The 20104-nt window shown below is 36.9% G+C and overlaps 1 protein-coding gene and 1 long non-coding RNA gene across 2 annotated transcripts in view; one reads left to right on the top strand and one right to left on the bottom strand.

Moving 5' to 3' along the window:
* The first annotated feature begins 4032 nt into the window (after nucleotides 1-4032).
* LOC148301269 (uncharacterized) lies at nucleotides 4033-10100 on the top strand. Its single transcript, XR_015838817.1, has 2 exons — nucleotides 4033-7636; nucleotides 7673-10100. It is a non-coding gene; the product is annotated as an uncharacterized LOC148301269 (long non-coding RNA).
* Nucleotides 10101-11039: 939 nt separating this feature from the next.
* Nucleotides 11040-20104, bottom strand: part of LOC148301270 (RNA-binding protein MEX3D) — a 72240-nt gene continuing 63175 nt past the window's right edge. Inside the window, exon 2 of the mRNA XM_088273486.1 lies at nucleotides 11040-13027. Within this exon, the coding sequence (XP_088129612.1) occupies nucleotides 12123-13027 (905 nt within the window). The 3' untranslated portion in view covers nucleotides 11040-12122. The remainder of the gene's footprint in view (nucleotides 13028-20104) is intronic.

A 20104-nucleotide genomic window follows, 5' to 3' on the forward strand; every position in this document is an offset into this window, starting at 1 on the left:
AAATAAAAAAATAATATGAAAATACTTGATCATGAAAAGTTATCCCCGGTCTTCTTCTTCTCTAGCCAACCACATTCACCCCATAAATTTGTTTAACTATCATTTCTAACTATCCGTAACAATCGGCGGATATGTATGAGGAGATGCACGAACGTGGAAGAGGCGAAGAATGTTTGCAAGGACAGAGTGGTGTGGCGCTCTATTCTCTCTGCCTACCCCTGCGGAGAAGCGGCGTGATGGTTAGTTAGTTAGTTATCCTTTCTTCATTAATTGATTCGGCAGTCACTTTGTGGTAAAATCTATCCATTTTTAACTAATGTTTTACTTGAAAACACGGTGTTTGAAAATGATGGGGAATGCATCGAAACACGTGTCATAGTAGATTTTAAGAAATAGTGGTATTTACTAAGTAAAACATTAGTTAAAAATATCATTTTTTCACTAAGAATACGGGATAATCTCTGTAATGAAAAAAAACCTGTAACCCGGTCAAGCGACCATGGGAGTCTACTGTATTGTAAAAATAATAATTCAACCAGTCACATTAAGGATACACAAGTCATTTGGTCATTACAAACACGTCCAGACATTCGACCACGCCGTCAATAAATTGTCCCATAATAAATAAAAATATTTTTTCGCGAATAGCATCAGCAAGCAGCATCTCGTGATGTCATGTTATCACAATTTTAAAAATGCGTCCGGCTACTCTTTATTTATTTTTAATACATCTTAATTTATGTACATAAAATGAGAAACTTGACTAACACAATGTTTGAGATGATCCTTACTGATTTTTTATTTATTGTTTCGGCATTAACATTGTGGTAAGACATGTTACAATGATCAAAGAAAACACTTCGTTTTTTACCACTTGAGTTTTATTATAGACTACATGTTTCAGAAGTTAAACTTCCATCATTCAGGTCTGTATAATAACTAGTTATTATACAGACCTGAATGATGGAAGTTTAACTTCTGAAACATGTAGTCTATAATAAAACTCAAGTGGTAAAAAACGAAGTGTTTTCTTTAATCATTCTTACTGATTTTGTGACGTTTCTCGCTTATTCACTGAATTGTCTTTAATAGTTTACCTCGGAATTAATACTATTACTATCAAACTGCAGACTTTTATCCGCAATCAATGGTGCATAGGGCACTGCATCAAATTGATGCAATTGATTGATCAAATTTATTTAAAATCGGTCGTTAATTACCATATGGTATAAAAGGCAAGATGCTCTGTCCTGCTCTGCGCAATCTAGTCCAAGGAAGTATTAAATAAATGTCAGAGTAAAAAAACATTTATATTTATTTTGACCCCCCATGAAATCGAACCTGGGGGGTGTGCACTTTTCGTCTCAAGGTCAAATTTTAACAGAATTTTTACTGTCTGTACTACCGTCAGTGAGCCACATTGTCATGATAATTTTTGCAATTTATTTTTTTAAATACTACTACTTAACCATTTCCACTCCATAGGGCGTTTAATAATTGCATATGGAGTTCACAAACTGCCTCCATACTCTTCTGTCAGCTGCCAGCTTCCTTGCACCCTCCGTCAGGTCGGCGTCTCGAAGTTCAGACGAGAACTGCCGACGGATTGTCAACAGTAGACGTCCTGGACGGCGGGAACGTGATGCCTTGTAACTGGATATGTTTTAGAGTTCCCTGTCGACTCACCTGGGCAACTGACACCTTAGTGCTTCCTATATTTATCGTTCATCAAAATTGATTAATGATGAATATAGGATTTTGGTATATTCAACTCGACATTGTCATCGCTGACGTCATTAACTTTGTAAGTCAACATTGATATCTTGGTGTGTCCCTCGTTTCATATAATTTGTCTTTGACCTGAGCTTTGATCTTTCGCCTTTCCCCTTTCCCTCCCACCCGTCACTCTTCCAGGTATTTTCGCAAATTTACAAATATGGAATTTTGCTATTGGAATAGTACTTATTCTGTAATGCTGGTATATGTGAATGACTTGATGTAAGTGTTCTGTTAAATTCCCAAACATTTTTGTAAAGGAAAACTTGATTAAGGCAATGTTCTTACACCTGTATTCAGCGTTTACTTAAACAGCCTGATAGGTCGTAAACCCTGTAAATACCCAGACCTCCATATTCTTCTCCATCTATGTTGAGATTTGAAATCTAACTTTGTATCATTATGACACCAACGCCACCTTATGCCAACAATGGGGCACTTCGAGAAACTCAATTATGGTTTACCAAATTTGTCATATTATATTTTGACATCTCATTAAAGATGAAGAAGAATATGAAAGTCTAGACATTTACGGGGCTGACGACCGTCATAGTCTAGTTTAAGTGATCACTTTACACACGTGTAACATTCACAAATTCTACCCATTATTGACAACCAAACTACTCAAGTTCTATAGGTGTATATGAACCAATTTTGAAACATTGTTCTTGAATCACTAAAACTTCACTAGAGACATCTATTGGCGAGATGAAAAGAAGCTTTTTATTGAGCAGAGACTCTTTTATATTTGACCTGGTCAAATCAATGTTCTTACACCTGTATACAGTGTTTACTTTAACAGCCTGACAGGTCGTAAACCCTGTAAATACCTCCATATTCTTCTCCATCTATGTTGAGATTTCAAATCTAACTTTTAATCATTAAGACACCAACACCACCTTATGCCAACTCTGGGGCACTTTGAGAAACTCAATTATGGTTTACCAAATTTGTATTTATTTTTAAATAATAATAATAAATTTAGATAATTTATATAGCGCCATTTTCTTAAAATACTACCTCAAGGGCGCAAGTTTATAGTTTAACAAGGACAGCAACATTAAAAGCTTTTAAATGTATATTCGTAGTGTACTTGGGATACAATTTGTTTTTTAACATTTTTTTATAATTTTCGCTTATTTCAAAAAGAATCCTTCGCGAGAATTGTCTGTCAGAAAGCTTAGAGCTTTTGTATCAGATCCGTGAATGCGATGGGAGCTTTCAATGTTTTTCACTTTTAAAGCATAATTTGATAATTTTATGTGTTTGGTTTAGTAAATAAGTAGGTTTATATTCCTAGAATACTCACATTTATTATAAAACCTTCTCACCTTTTTCCATTTGTAATATATATAGTTACGGAATATCCATCTCTCGTACATATATTAATGTACCCTTTGAATTCTTACTTATGTTATTATTAGATAGAGCTTTTGTGGATAGCATGGCGATTTTTTTTTCATATCCATTGAACAGCCATGGGAAAATATACAAATACTCTTTCAGCCATATATGTACTATACATTTTGTATGTATACTTTAAGCAATATACAAAATATCGTTTCGCCATATATGTATGTACATTTTAAGCGATGTATGTGTATATTTTAAGCAATATACAAATTATTGTTCCAGCCATGTACCTATGTGTAAATTTTTATGTGTATATTTTAAGCAATATACAAATTATTGTTCCTGCCATGTATGTATACATAATGCGTATATTTTAAGCAATCTACAAATTCTTGTTCCAGCCATGTATGTGTATATTATGTGTATATTTTAAGCAATATACAAATTATTGTTACAGCCATGTATGTGTAAATTTTTATGTGTATATTTTAAGCAATATACAAACTTATTATTCCAGCCATGTATGTGTATATTATGTGTATATTTTAAGCAATACACAAATTATTGTTCCAGCCATGTACCTATGTGTAAATTTTTATGTGTATATTTTAAGCAATATACAAATTATTGTTCCAGCCATGTATGTATACATAATGTGTATATTTTAAGCAATATACAAATTATTGTTCCAGCCATGTATGTGTAAATTTTTATGTGTATATTTTAAGCAATATACAAAATTATTATTCCAGTCATGTATGTGTATACTTTATGCGTATATTTTAAGCAATCTACAAATCATTGTTCCAGCCATGTATGTGTATATTTTAAGCAATATACAAAATATTTTTCCAGCCTTATACTGTATGTATGTTTTAAGAAATATACAAATTATTGTTCCAGACATGTGTGTTTATTTAATACGTATATTGTTTAAAATCTACAAAATATTTTTTCAGTTGTATGTTTATTTTATAGAATATGTATATTTTTTTCAGCCGTATATGTATATTTTGCATGTATAGTTTAAGCAATGTACATAATATTGTTTCAGCTATTTATGTACATTTTGCATGCATATTTTAAACAATATACAGAATATTTTACAGCCATATATGTAATTTTTGTATGTTTATTTTAAACAACAAACAAAATACTGTTTCAGCCTTAAATGTATATTTTAAACAATATACAAATTGTTGTTTAAAATGTCCAAAATGTTGTTTAAAATATGCAAAATATTGATCACCGTTACATTTTAATGCTGTGGCAAGTTTTTCGTTTAATGCCAAAGTAGCTTCGGCTCCTCCTTTGTGTCATAGATGGTAAGGGGTGTAGCGAGGAATAGAAGGTTATGTGCGATTAATAGGAGGGTTAGAGAAGAATGGGGTAGAAAGAATAACCATGCCATTTCGATACAAATACGTACTTTTATTATTGTTATATTTTAGCTAGTTTATGCAGAATAATGATTCCTATTAAATATAATGTATTTTCAGTAATAATAATATAATAATAATAATTATGCATCAATAATGGTTAATATTCCATACGTCATGCTGCAGTTAATATTTTAATATAAATATATATAAAGTCGACATATAAATATGACCAAACAAATGCTATTTAAGCTATCTCTATGAAAACCTTCACGTTAGAAAATACAGAACGATTTACAGTCGATGAAAACCTGCCCGATATGATAAATTGCACCTCTGTTTTTTTTAAGCGATAGCAATTTCTCAAATAGTACGCAAGGAATTCGTCGAAAGATAATCGAACTAAGCTGCCATTGCTTGTATTTCTGTTCCCCTCTATAAGTAATGTAAAATGATCTCCGTTAGTCAGAAAATATCGTGTTAATGAATACTAATCCTAATTATTTAACTGGTATAGAAATACAATGTATGGAAAATAATCTTCTGAAGAGAAAAATCACATTAATTATAAAGGAAGTACAAGAATTACAAGAAAATTCCATTTTCGGATTACACACGCGTTTCTTATCAACAGATATAAAATCTATATGAATTTGTCGATGGGCATAACCTCAGAACCAGATTTATCAACAGACAGCATACACAGACAGATCGGATCACATTGAGCTTTTGAAGCGCTGTTCGCAAAGACAGACTGGCACTATACATGTGCAGGTGACGTCACGAGGTGTCTGTATATGCCATCTTATACATTTATTTGTGATACAAGACATTAAACACAGACATAGAAAACTGTTTGAACGGATTTCGGAGGACCTCGCAGCGGTGTTAGAATACTATTGATCAGTATTACAGACTCGAGAATATCCAATGCGAGCGACCACGAAACCGGTTCAAGTTTGTTCACAACATTTACCAATTAACATATAAGATATAATATCGAGTAGTTTACAAACATTTACGTCGAGTAATATTAATATTCAGTTAATTATTGAGGTTATGTACGACATCCTTGCCTTTCGTGAGAAACAAACTTATCCATCGCCTTAAACCTACAGGATGATGAAGAATGTATCTGGAGTATTATTAGAAATAGGATGAAGGAAAGCTCCGAGAAAGGATTTGGAAGTATCGAGCCAATAAATGTATTATTATATCGTAGTTTATAATGAAAACTCCATTGCTATTCGTTGCCTTTAGTTATGTTCACAAAATACACTTCCCGTGCGGTAATTATGTCTAATTTAAACGTTAATGCCATTTATCTATGAATAAATACTAGTGTACAAATTTCACTATGCACATCACTTAAACAGCCTTCGTTTTTATCAATCCCATAGAACAGTCTAATATTACAGCTGACTGCCGATCCATCCTTCGCCGAGAGCGACGCGCTCCGAGGGCGACCACCCTCATCCCTTCAAGAGGATTTCCCACCAGACATTTCGCACACTTATACCCGAATCATTGGTAATAAAAATAACTTATCGATATTTATCGAGTGTCCTTATGAGTGAAAATATCTACGCCTACGTATAAAAAATTAGCACTTTAAATGCCTTTCTATATAATAAAATATCGTAAAGACGCGGTTCTATGGAAGCTATTAGGAATATTTTACGAATAGAAATATAGATAGGTATATATATCTATAACGACAGATTCTTAAAGGTACAAAAATATGATTTATCAACCGTGATTTAAACAATCAATACTGATCAATATGAGATGCGTAAATATTTCGTACCACAAGGTTAACTTCTATCGATACAACATTACCCTATCGTTACGTACTCCTACATGTATCGCGGTAATCGATCGGCAAATGAAAGGAATTAATCGAGCGTTCGCAAAGTTGTTGCGTGCGCTCATGTGGAGATGCATGGAAAATCCTTCTTGCGCAGAAACGGCTCGACAGATCGCAAGTTGCCCGACTCGGGAGCTGATTCCTTCACCTCCTCAATGTATGTACAACGTGTCAGGGTACCGAATGCTCCGGTAATTGCGTAGCAGCAGATTCAACTTCCTACACCTGGTCGCCGATACGTCGGACAAAATAAACAACAATAAAATATCCTTAATAATTTGTAATATAATTTTATTTTAATAAACCAATTCTTAAATCATATATAATAATATATAAATATGAATTTGTAACGAGCATGCAACATCGGGTCACTACAGGTTTCGGAGAGACATTCCACGGAACTGTCTTCGGTACAGAATAAAACTCAATCGATACATCAAACATAATAAAATTATGAGAACAAACACAAAGTAGAACACTCTTAAAATACGTATACATTTGAATAAAGGGCTGTGGCGAACATGCTCGCCTGCTCGGCGTCCTTCGGGGTATTCCTTTCCTAAGCGTATTTCCTAATAAAACGGATTTTCCTATGCCGACTGCCTTCCTACGACGGCGGCCAGTCGCCTTCACTACTAATATTTCACTAAGCATGTTCCAGCATTACCTAATCCGATCCTTCGCACGTTCTCCGAACTGAAAGAAACGTCCATTTTCAACTAGTTTATTTTACAATTCGAATAAATTTCTCCAAGCAATTTATAATTGTGTTGGAATGTATACATGATTTAGAAAAATCCAATAATTCTTTTAAACAACTTTTGTACTTAATAATATAAAATTAGATTAATTTGAAAATTTTAATAGGTAATGAAATCGATCAAATGATGATATATATTAAGATTTCAGTTCGATCAGCCACTTCCCAAGGATGAATCCACTATTACGTAATTATCATTATAGCTAAATGCTCGGGGTGGGCTTCCGGTGGAGGGGAGGGGGGCGGGGAGCCCTCTCGCGACCCTCTTCCTATAAATAAATTTTATAAAAAAAATAATCATTTTAAAATTCGCGTCACCGTCAACGGGCAATAGAGTCCGCGAAGTTTACGCACCCCGTCCTCCGACCCCGCCTCACCCCCGCCCCTTGACGCAACCGCTTCGGACTACATCTTAAGTACACTCTCGCGTAAAATTATTATATCTGATTAAACGGCTACAGAATTCCAAAAGGTCCGTTAAGAATACATATCGTACTATTGGTGATTTCTCCGTTAAGAATACATATCGTACTATAGGTGATTTCTCAATGATAACTCGAAAACAAATAGAGGTATTCAGTTTATTACTCATTTTGATTATTGGGTGACGATAAAATACTTTAAGATACAAATCTTAAGAAACATTATAAGTTTACGGTTATTAAGAATTACTCTCGAGTGATAAGATTATCTTGACGCCCTTTAAAACATTCACAATACGAAAATATATGTGGGTAATTTAGCTCGCTTACTGAATTAAGGGTTCGCTTTCACTCGTTTCCTTTCGCGGCAGATCGCTGCAGATCGCTGCAGATCGCTACAGATCGCTACAGATTGCTAGAGCGATGCGCGACTGGACTGGGCTCTGCGGAGCGGATGATCACTCGACTCTACGACCGATCTCTACTCAAAAATCAACGATCAAAAATTAGTAACTTTCATTGTAATTTTGGCACCAGGGTTTAATTTTAATCTTTAAATATTAAATATTTAAACTTACGTCTTTCATATAAAAACTGCGCGAATTATGTTTTAGAATCGAGAGTCCGATATTTTCTATGATAGCAATATAAAAATCGATGTATTACCGTAAATGATCCCAAACAGTAGTTTTAATTATTGATTTCCTTCAGTTCGCGCGAGCCCTCGCTTTACTGAACGCGACCGGTTCGTCCGAGTGTACGAGATACCCGAGGTAGCTCCTCGAGAACTGAACGAGATCTAGTAGAATCGTAGAATTTGAAGTTTACAACAAGGTTTATATAGAATATGCGTAGGAGACGAACCGGTCCGTTCGGCGCGTGACGCGCTCTGTTCCTGCAGCATCCACGTCCCGACCCGTTACAGCTACACCCACTTACCCGAGAGTTCGACCCTAATATTAATAATTACTAATGTCACTAACTTCACTCGCGACATCCCCCCGGAGCGCAGAGGGATGAAGGTTTACCGACGCTTACGTTGATTTCTCTATAGTATAGAACCGAACCGCTTGAAGACTAGGTCAATTTTGAGCACGTTTACAGGATCGTTCGACTCTATAACCTAATTATAAATTCTGCTTAACATGGCATTCCTAAGGTTTTAAATGCTGACTTAAATATTATAATACAAAAAGACAAATATCTGACAATTTCAACATAAAAAGTAACAAAATACTGGCCTACCAACTTTGGTGACCGCCTACTACCATATAACGTTTCCAATTGAATGTGATCACAAACGGGTATGTTGCGTCGCTTATAGTGCCTTTCCAATAAGAAAATAACCCTGTTATTGCGAATATTAATCATTGTTCGTCGTGAATACAAAATCTGTTTCTATATAATCTTTGAAAAAAGCTTCTTACACAAGCTGCTTATCCGTAAACGTATCAAAAATACAGATATTTTACACAGAATTTCTAGAGAAAACCTTACGAGAGCGGAGCAACACTTTACGAAGGAGACGGGTTCTCGTCGAGGTGTAACACTTACTAAATAAAACTTTTCTTCAAAACGAAACAAACAATCAATACTATCTTAAACGCATCGTAATTTAAATGGCACATTTATGTCAAATAACAAAGGTACAGAATTTAAGCAATAACTGTAGATTTACAGAAAATAGATATTCTAAAGTAATAGTGCGGGAAGAGGAATCAGCGACCGAACATCCGGACTCGCTGGAGCTCTGCGTCTTCGCCGTACAACGCCTTCCGAGTATGCTTTCATTAATTCAGTCTTTCTAATCACAGTAAAGCTTTGATATGATGCCAAAGACAATGCCGACGAATTTCGTCAATTTTATAAACATTTAGACATTAATTTTAATACAATTAATCCAACCCGCCAAGGGATCGTTACCAAACCAAATGGAAGATTCGTCCTTACAACATTACTCGGAAAGTGCGTACAGCCAGAGTGACTCGCCTCCCGTTGTACAAGTGCTTGAGCGGGGGTGAACGAGGAGACTTGCCCGAGATGTCGGTTCCTGATCTCTCCGGGTTTTTACAAAGATAAATAGATATTTTTCGGTAATTTGGTTTTATAATATAATTTAATGGTATTTTACAATAATAATCTGCTTCGTAATAGTTTAAGATCAGAAAGGGGTATAATTTATTTACGCGATTATTAATACATTCAATCTCAATACGCTACTTAGGTAAAGTGTGAATAAGAGAACCGTCAGGGTGGCAAGGTGGGCGAAGAGCTCAGGCGGGCAGCTCGCTAATGTAAGAGAAACGGTAAAAATATTATTGCTTAGTCCAACCCTTATTTACTATACTCGTACCGGCCTGAGCTCTCCGGCCACCTTTCCTAAAATACACTGGAATCTACAAAACTATTCATCCAATACACTTACGAGCTAATACAATATATAAATATTTCACTATTTTATACGAATATTTTCCGGTAGTATTCCCGAAGTAATAAAATACCAAAACGATTTTTAAACATATACGTACTTTATTACTTAATGACTCCGTTTATGACGACGAGCTATTACTGGGTTAGGCCACGCGCCTACCTGGGGATTCTGACTTTCCTAAAGTTCACCAACGAGCATTTCCTAATCTTCCTCAGTCTGTTAGATTTCTGTCCCTCGGAGAAGCGATCTCGCTCACATCTGCTCGCAGCGCGGCGCTAGCTAGTGGAGCTTCACGGCGACGGGTTCTGGGTGTCGGCACCGAGCTGTGGTCGTCGGAAGTGTTGACCAGACAGACTCGCATAGCTTGAGAGTGAAGATAGAGTGTGTGGAGAGGTAATATTAACAATATCAGTCATTATTATGTGAAGAGTCGAGCAGAGGGAGCCAGGTGAGGAGGCCCACGCGCGAGCGACGCGCAGAAGATTCGAGAACGCCGTCGGTAACATCTAGCCTACGGCTACACTACGTGGGGTATGTATTCCTAATCTACTTAGGTTCTTATCGTTTATTAAATTACAAAAATACAAACGTCCAATTGTTATATGTTACGAATAATTATTACTTACTAAGCACGTTTCATCGTTAAGTCTATGAATATACTTTAATGTGTTAAATATAATAAAACGGTTGCCACACGGACACTTACATAATTGAGTATTTTAAGTAAGAATATATTTTTTAAACTTTAAATGTTTATTTCTCGACAAAATATAAAACGCGTATGCATCTTTTCCGTATGTAAACCTATCGTGTAATATTTACGTGTAAATAATCTTAAATTACTTTCAGTATATTCAAAATGAAGTCGTCTTTTGTGCTAGATATAAACATGTCATAAAAGGACTCAATGTGAAAAAAACAAATGAGATCTCAACAACACCTAATCCTTATAATAAATATGTGGATAATTATTATTATTACGCATTCCGTATCATTATATAAAATATATAGGAAATCAATACAAAAATAAAAAATAAAAAAACAAAGGAGAAAAGATTAATTACAAAGTTTATTTCGACAATATTTGGTAGCAATTGTTCTAAGTTAGCCGTGCTCATAGTAAGCAGTACGCGGGCTCGCTAAAATGGCGCGGCCCGCAGTTTGAGCAGCTGCTTGTAGCACCTCGGTGCCGTAACATCCAAATTACTCAAAATGAAATCAAACATCGTAATAAATCGCCCCGTCACGCGACGTTTTAAAATATTTTCATTTAATCAAATATAAATCGCTATTTTAAATATAAATCTAACTAAGCTAATTGAAACAATATAATTAAACAATATTATAATGGTCTGAGTGGGAATCGACCCACCTTGTACTCGAATTAAACATTTTTCGTGAAAAATTACGTAAAAAAATAAAATAATATTTATGCAATAATAACTTAAACAATCTAATATAATAATAAAATGAGAAAATCTGCGAACAAACCTTAAAATGACTAATAATAATAACTGACGAAAATACACATTACAATTCATACAATAGAATAGTTAGTAATAATCATATAGAATAGAGAGAGAATGCAACAACTGTTCGGGGGTCGGGTGCTCGCACAACACACAACCAGGCCGGGGCGGGCCCCGAGGGCCGAGCGCCCGCGGGGCCCGCTCCTCGTATCATATACTCCGACACCGTACACCATACACCATACAGCGAACGTCTAACAATTAGGGATATGTATCAATTATTATCTTTTGTTTCATCTATCGGTTAATAATAATCATAATATATAATATACCCAAAGTGGCACCCGACCTCCGTATCATATATTCTAGCCGTCCTTAAGCGGCTCGTAATTTTTTTTAAATATTTATATTTTTTTACAATATCATCAATATATTATTGTTTATATTTTCATTATATTATATTATTGGTTTTTTTCATTTTTATTTAAATAATTCAAGAGAATTGCCATATCGATCAGCCTTAAGAGAATCACGGCGAATTATACAAAAGGAAACAAAACAAACAAAAAACAAACGATAAAAATACTTTTCAAAAACGAGTAGTAGTAATATAATATCGAAAATACGAAAAGGAGAGCGATCGGACCGCGAGGAGCGCGGGAGGCTTAGGAGATGATGCGGATGGCGGAGGCGGCCGGAGTGCAGCACACCGGGCAGGGCCGGGCGCTGGCCACCAGGCGGCGCGCGCAGTCCAGGCAGAACAGGTTGTGGCCGCACGGCACGAGCGCCGCCGTGACGGCGCGCTCGGCGCACAGCGCGCAGCCGCGCGGCGAGCCGGCCGGCGAGGGCCGCGTGCCCGGGAAGGCCCACACGCCCGCCGGGCTCTCGAAGCTCGGCGACTCGCCCAGCCCCTCGTCGCGCTCCCGCTCGGCCGGCGACCAGATGCTGGCCAGCCCGGGCGCGCACGAGCCCGAGCCCGACGACACGGAGCCGGAGGACGAGAAGGCGCCCGACGAGCACGACTGCCCGGCCGGCGCCGTCTCCAGCCGCCCGCCCAGGAAGGCGCCCAGCCCGCCCAGCCCGCCTAGCATGCCGCCCAGCAGCGGCGCTTCCTCGGCGCCCGCGGCTCCGGCGCCGCCCGCGCCCGTGCGCACGGCGATGTGCGCCTCGATCTCCTTGCGGGCCGCCTCCACGCTCTCGGGCAGGCCCGTCACCTCGAACACGGGCTCCTTGTCGCGGCTGGGCGTCACGATGTACGTGTGCGTCTGGTGCTGGATCCTCTTGATGGTGGCTCCCTTGGGGCCGACGACGAGGCCCACCACGCGGTAGGGCACGCGCACCTGCGAGGTCACGTGGCCGGGGGCCGCGGCCGGCGGGCCGGGCGGCGCGCCCGCGGAGGCGCGGCGCGAGGCGCGGATTTGGCTGAAGTGCTCCGCGGCGGACAGGATCTCCCTCTTGGCGCGCGCCACGTCCTCCTTGCGCCCGGTCACCACGAACACCGGCTCCTCCCCTCGGACGGGGGTCTTGATGTATGTGTTGGTCTTGGCGCGAAGTGCCTTGATTTTGCATCCTGAGGAAAAAAACGAAAAAAAAATACGTTAGCCGGGAATATATTCGAAAAAAACAAACAGAATAAAATAAATAATTACTTTTTAGGGCAAACGAGCCGCTAATTTTCCCATTACTTGGCCGTGATAGCGACCGACACGCTACATAAATAGCGACGCCTGGAGAGATAGGCAACTGATAGAGCACGTAGCCGGGAGAGTTGCCTACTCGGAGTAAACCGGCGCGAGAGAACAGTTCTGTACAGTCGGAGGGCTGAGAGTCGAGGAGAGAAATAAGGGAGAACGTTGTGTACGTTTATTTACCTTTTAGGTAGATACATAATACCGCAATTATGTAATCACACGAACAAAGTTAACAGGGGTATAATTAGCGATGAAATGAAATAACAATTAATTAAGAATTCAAACGCCATTAAGAAAAGAAAAAAATAGGACATTAGGAAATATAAGGTTTTAAATGATAAGCCTTTATCTATATCAGAGATTTATATGCAGATCTGTCCTAGTAAAGAAAATATAATAAATAAATGAAAAGAACGTAAAAAAACACTTGATAAAATACATTACCAAATGAGTAATTTATGCATCCCCAAATTTTGCCTCGTGCGAAATAAACGTTTATTGCTTTTTCTAATTGGGATTAGAAAAGTCTACGGTAAATGTACTTCTCGTTACCATAAATTTTATAGTTTGCACGTTTTAACGACAAGTTGGGAACTGTACGGAGTAAGTAAGCTAACAGAAACAAAACACTCAACTTAATTAACCACTAACTGGACCTAGCTATAAAATCCATTTTACTTAGCACTACCGGTGACCCGACGGGAATACGTTAGCAGCTATTAGTTCCTGCGCCGGTATATCCTAGTAGGACCTGGTCACACTAACGCATTGCATACTATACTATGTACATTGTAACACACATCGTTACTTATTATACGTACATACTTATGAAACTTTAAAATGATAGAAGTATTATATGTGAAGAAGTCTTTTGACGTGACTTTGATATCACAGAAATTGCCAACCTTCAAACTGGGAAAAAGTAAAAGAAAACGCTTATTTCGATGTTATTTTATTATGGCATAAGCTGAAAGATCGTCAAAACAAACGACTTGTCAACTGATATGATCAGATATGAAAAAAATATTATAGATGTCTCAATTTGACAAGAAATCGTTTGTATACGAAACAAGATGAAAGTCTGAGCATCCCAGGGTTTACAACCTGCCACTTCATACACTTCTGTAACGTTTTTTCTGCCCATCAATGAATAAACATTTCGCTTTTTTTTCAAATATATATGCAATGCAGGTCTCTTTCGCGTGCTAGTTCTTAATTCATGGAACTCAAGTAGACACCTGGTAAATTGAAATATCATCCGTGAGTAGGATAATCCAAAACTGATCAAAAAATATTAACGTTTGATTGTTACTAATTATTGTCAACCTGATATTGGCTTGATCGGTGCCAACGTTTTGTTTGGCTTTCTGATAAATTTGGGAATTGAAGTGAATCCCGTAATAGCCTCGTGGATCCCATTCTGGTGAGCCCACATTTTCAAAGTTTCCCGTGCGGCAACATTGACGAATCCCCCGCAAGAAACGTGTCACACGCGCTGCCGATACAGATTGTCCTAGTCAAAATACGACCAGCTCCTCTCGACAAGCTCTTACCTCAAGATGGAGAGCAAAGCGAGCGACAAGTGTAAAAAAGAGCGTCGCTAGCCATATACGAAAGATCTAGAGTCGTAGATATCCGGCCGCCTTTTTACTAGAAGCGAGCGGCTGTATCGGGTGTTTGACGGGTTCGGAACGAGGCATCGAGCTTAGAAAAGCGGGAAAATGGCACACAGTCGTCAGGGGTGGCGAGGGGTTGTCATGGCAACCGGGAGTCGGGGGAGGTAGCGGGAGACTTGCGTCCCAATGCGGCAAAAATCCGGCAACATAGCCCGGATACGGCTGTACTCTCCACTCTGTAGCGAGCGGCCCGCCGAGCGTGGCGCACCGATACCAGAAGAGGCAACACATACTTAATCATAAAATAAGAAACAATTATGATATTTTATGCTTTATAAGTTAAAAAGAAACAACAACATTCAAAGGACTCTGTTTTACTGAGTAAAACGATAAATATATCAAAATATACGAGGGAAAACGATACCTTAAAAAAGGTTTTTTTTTCATTACTTTTAAATTCTTTTGCATTTTACAATATGTATAATTACAAGTAAAAATAAATATATAATGTTAATACGAAAAAGATACAAAAAAGATCCAACAAAGGCATAGCCTATGTGTGGGTTTACATTATATTTTAGGTTATAATAAAAGGGCACTGGCAAGAATACAATAGATATCAGAAATAAAATTATATTACATATATATTACAGGTACATATTTATAGATTTGGCATAAACCTATATATCAAATATAAAAATCAAACACTGATTTTTAGAGTCTACTTAATTGTATTTTATAATTAAAAACACATAAAAATAAAATTTGTGACAATTGTTTCCACTTGTCATGGCATATACAAACTAATTGTACAAAAGTACTTAGAATTGCAAAGCTATATAAGGACCCTCAGTCCATTTGATCTTCACATAAGTTTGAAAATGCCATAAAAACACGAAACAATTGTCGACGATTTATTTTTTATGTGTTTTTAACAATAAAATACAAATTACATACTAGACTAAAAATCAGTGTTCGATTTTAACATTTCTCCTATTCTAATTTATTACTTCGCTAGTGCTTTTAAAAAATATTTTAATTATCGATAATCATAGCCAGATATAAAAATTGTGACGCATTTGGTCGAAAGTAAAATTATACAATACCAATCTGAGAATCAACCTACAATTCCAGGCTTGCGAAAATGTGAAATAAAATATCCCAAATAGCTTTTCAGCCGGGTATAAATATTTTCCATAAATTTCCTCGGCGCTATTGTGGCAGAGTGATTTGCAAGTAATTTCTCCATTATTCGGGGCTCGCTAACGCCGAAAATTATGTGTCCTTGATATTTGAGCGGTGGGCAGGCGAACAAACGTCACGTTTCGCGCTTCGGAAAAGTATTTGTAACGCGATCGTTAATGCCGAATAATCTTTCGCGAACTTATTTCATTGACAAGCAGAAAGAATCGGCGGAAATTAAAGACAACTTTATCTGTATAGGAGACATAATATGGTTGAATTTATTCAAAACGACTTGTATTATGAAGTGAAACTTCCAAGAGCACGGTAGAGGGTATCAACTTCAAACAAACGTACTACTAAAAGTTGCATAGGCCCTCGAACCTTATTATGTGGAGAAAACCCACAAAACTAATGATTATAATATGTAATAATTTAGAATAATTTTCAAAGCGCCATTTTCGTAAAATATTACCTCAAAGGCGCTTCACTATCATTTAATTGGGGAAAGGGAGATTGTGGGAATGATTAGCAAACTAACCAGCTTCCCGACATGTTTCCAAAATATAATCCAGTCCATCCAGGGATCCAAAATGAATGAACTGAATAAATACTTCATGGAAAGATATTTATGTTAGTGATTAGTTTTTTTTTCATTTGTTTCCTTTTAACATGCTTTGAGAAGCATGTTGAAAGAAAATAAGCCTAATATTTTTTATATGCCTTTTTACTGTACAATTTATAAGGTAAGGCTAATGTTTTTTTATATGCCTATTTACTGTACCTTTTATTGCTTTATATATTACATTTGCCCTGCGTTTTTTATTTCTTTTTTAGACTTGTTAGCCTTCATCCCATGTCCCTAAATGAGTAGGCAATAGAAATTATTCATCGGGAATATTATATATGTGTTTTTTTTTAATAATAATAATGCGTAAAGATGCACGTTATTTTTCTCCATTATCCTTTCATTTTTAACGTACCGAGAACCGACGCAATAATTTGAAGAACTCGTCAAAGACCGTTAGAAAATTTACATTACAAAAGTTCTGGTGAGAGCTGCAAGCGAGCCGTTTAAAGGGGCTGTATTTTTATTTTCACCCTTCCGTTGGCGGCCAACACAAATCCAGGGTAGACTTTTTGTCGACACACGCAACGGTATAGCACGGTTGTTAAGTCGATATATTTAGGGCAATTGTTTATACGTATTTTTATATTCGTGCTTATCTACATATTCGCCGTTGGCCAAGGGGTATTTATTGAATGAATAAGGAAAATATACGCGTAATTACTGGCCGACTGAATATGACATATTGGATTTTTGAGGTGAATTCTGTGCTAGCCTTCAGTCACAGGGAAAATGTTTCATTGCATTGGAAAATATGGAAATAATTCATGAATTTTATAATGCACTACTCGTACACTTGTTTAACATGCTTTTTTCTGTATAAAAATAAACTAATATTTGAAACTCATATGTTATTTCCCTAATGAAAAAGAAAAAAAATAAACGAAATATGACATTTACACGATAAATACCACTTTTTGGACATCTTAATATAGATGAAGAAGAATATGCAAGTGTGGGTATTTATAGAGCTTATGCCAGCCTATGACTTCTTCATCTATGTTGAGATGTCAAATATGTAAAATAACTCCTACATGGAGAAATCATAACATAGCAAGATAAAATAATCCAAACCACAATAGAAAGCACAGAAAAAATATTGATTCGGCAGTCACTTTACGGTAATATCTATCCATTTTTAACATATACGATGTTTCTCCACCGTATACGACGTTTGAAAATGATGCGGAATGCATCGAAACGAATGTCACAAAAGATTTTAAGTAATACCATAGTGACATTTACCAAGTAATCCTAAAATTAAAAATAACATAAATATCCTAGGCATGCATTTTTACGTAGATATTTTTACTTTATTTCATATAAATTGTATTTTATTTTAACCCCTTGCCGCATCAAGTAATTGAGAAGCTGTCAAAATAAAAATACGCGATTCAACCCCCATCAGTTTGAAGATATAATAAAATTATTAATCCCGGAAGTTCAATACGTCGGAGAGCCGGAAAAGTGTCGTTTATCATAATTTAAGATTTATTTCCGCCGAGAAATAAAGTATTGCAATTTATCGGCTGCGGGCGTCAAAACAGCCTCGCGAAACTGGAAAATTCCCTCGAGAGACTCGAGATGCGAGATAAAACATGAGAGAATTGAGAAGTCCACTTGCAAACCACGTTATGTAAAAAATCAATTATTTGAGAAAACTGATAAAAACGTTTATTAAAGTTTTACTTGGTTAATACCACTATTTCTTAAAATCTACTGTGATACGTGTTTCGATGCAATCCGCATCATTTTTAAACACTGTACTTTAGTTAATTTTGGACTACGATTTTGCATAAGTCACTACGCATCTTAGCAAGTTTACAGTAACTTTGAGATTTTTGAAAGTCTAACTGTCTTTTTTTGTTTTGAAAGAGTATTGATTTTTCAATTCCATTTTATTCCTACTTCAATTAATTTTCGGAGATTATGTTAAACATAGACGTTAGTATTTTAAATCTCCTACCGATTTTATTTTAAATTCTTTTGCATTATACAAACATGGTAAAATTCAAATACAAAAGAAAATAATAAAATATAAATACAAAAAAAGATCCCACAAAGGCATGGCCTGTGTGTGGGTATACAATATAATTTAGGTCATAGTAAAGGGTATAAGGGTATAGGCATTACAAGTAGAACTAGGATAATAGTGTTAATATAAAATACAAAAAATACTTGACTATCAGAAAACAATTTTTAATTTTAAATTGATTAAATTATTTTTTTTTTACATAAAGTGGTTTGCAAGTGGACTACTCAATTTAGAGTCTGTAAATGGAAAGGCGCTATTCCTTCGGAGGCTGGGCCGTTTGTTTTAGTTTGGCTGCTTTATTGGGGTCAGAGTGGAGGGACGCATCCCTCTACGCATGTGTGAACCCTCGGTTCGGGAACCTGGGAATTTCGGCGGGACCGTTAATAATTACACAACAGCATTAATCGAAACATGCCAGCGGGGAACTTTGATAATTTCCTGAACAACGGAGATGCGAAATAAAGGAAATGTGATATTAAGTACGGAATTGGGTCAACACGCTTACGTGAGATTGATTCACAAGCGCTTAAATCAAATAATGTCAAGACTCGATGGATTATTTTATTTTAATTTATCATTATCATCATATAATTGTAATAGACGTCTTTAAATTATCCAAATTATTATTATTATCACATATATGACAATGATTAAAATTAGTGTTGAGGTTAGCGCGTTAAGCTATCGTACTGGAGATACTGGGTTTGATAGCCAGGGAGGTTCAAATAATTATTATATTAGTGATTTTTCACTCTAATATTTACGAGGTACAAGATTGCCCAAGGTGCAAGATTGATCACATTGCTTTCATGTGATTAACGATCAAGATAAAATTGTCTCGATACGATGCCCTATGCACCATTGAGCACGGAAAAGAGTGAGAATAATTTTATGGCGTAAGAAAACCAAACATTTGTTAAAGTTGTAAAAGTTTTTTAAACAAGTATATTTTGTCGATAATTTAAATGATTCGTACGCGAGTAAAATAAATTATTATCTTAGATATCAAAGACGTTAACTCTACTTAAAGAACAAGCGTAAAAAAATCACGACTCGATGTGATCCATTCTGGCCATTTACTTTACTGAGAGATGGAGAAACTCCAGACTATCCAGCTTCTATAGAATATAGAGCCATCTGCAGCGTGGTGAAAAACAGCGCCGACTTCGTAATACTGGAATGTATAGCAGTTGAACAGTATAACCCCGTTTACAGCGTGGTTCATACAAACCAACCCTCATAGCGCAAGTAGGTACGGCAGTGTGGCTGTCTACTGACGGCAATATCCTCCGCACGGTTAATGGGACAACGAACGTCGGCGGGCGAGGGGAGGGTTATCAACCCCACACCACGAGCGAGCGTAGCCTACTACAGCACGTGGAAAACCCGATCTCAGCCGAAAATAGACGAAACCACCCGAGCAGCCGAAAGCAGAATGAAGCAGCCTTCGTCGAAACTCGGAAAAGCACGATTCGACTGGAAATACGGCATGGCG

The sequence above is a fragment of the Brachycentrus maculatus genome, unplaced genomic scaffold (assembly GCF_059751285.1).
Source record: "Brachycentrus maculatus isolate JH-2025_06_01 unplaced genomic scaffold, ASM5975128v1 h1tg000586l, whole genome shotgun sequence".
Classification (NCBI taxonomy): Eukaryota; Metazoa; Arthropoda; class Insecta; order Trichoptera; family Brachycentridae; genus Brachycentrus; species Brachycentrus maculatus.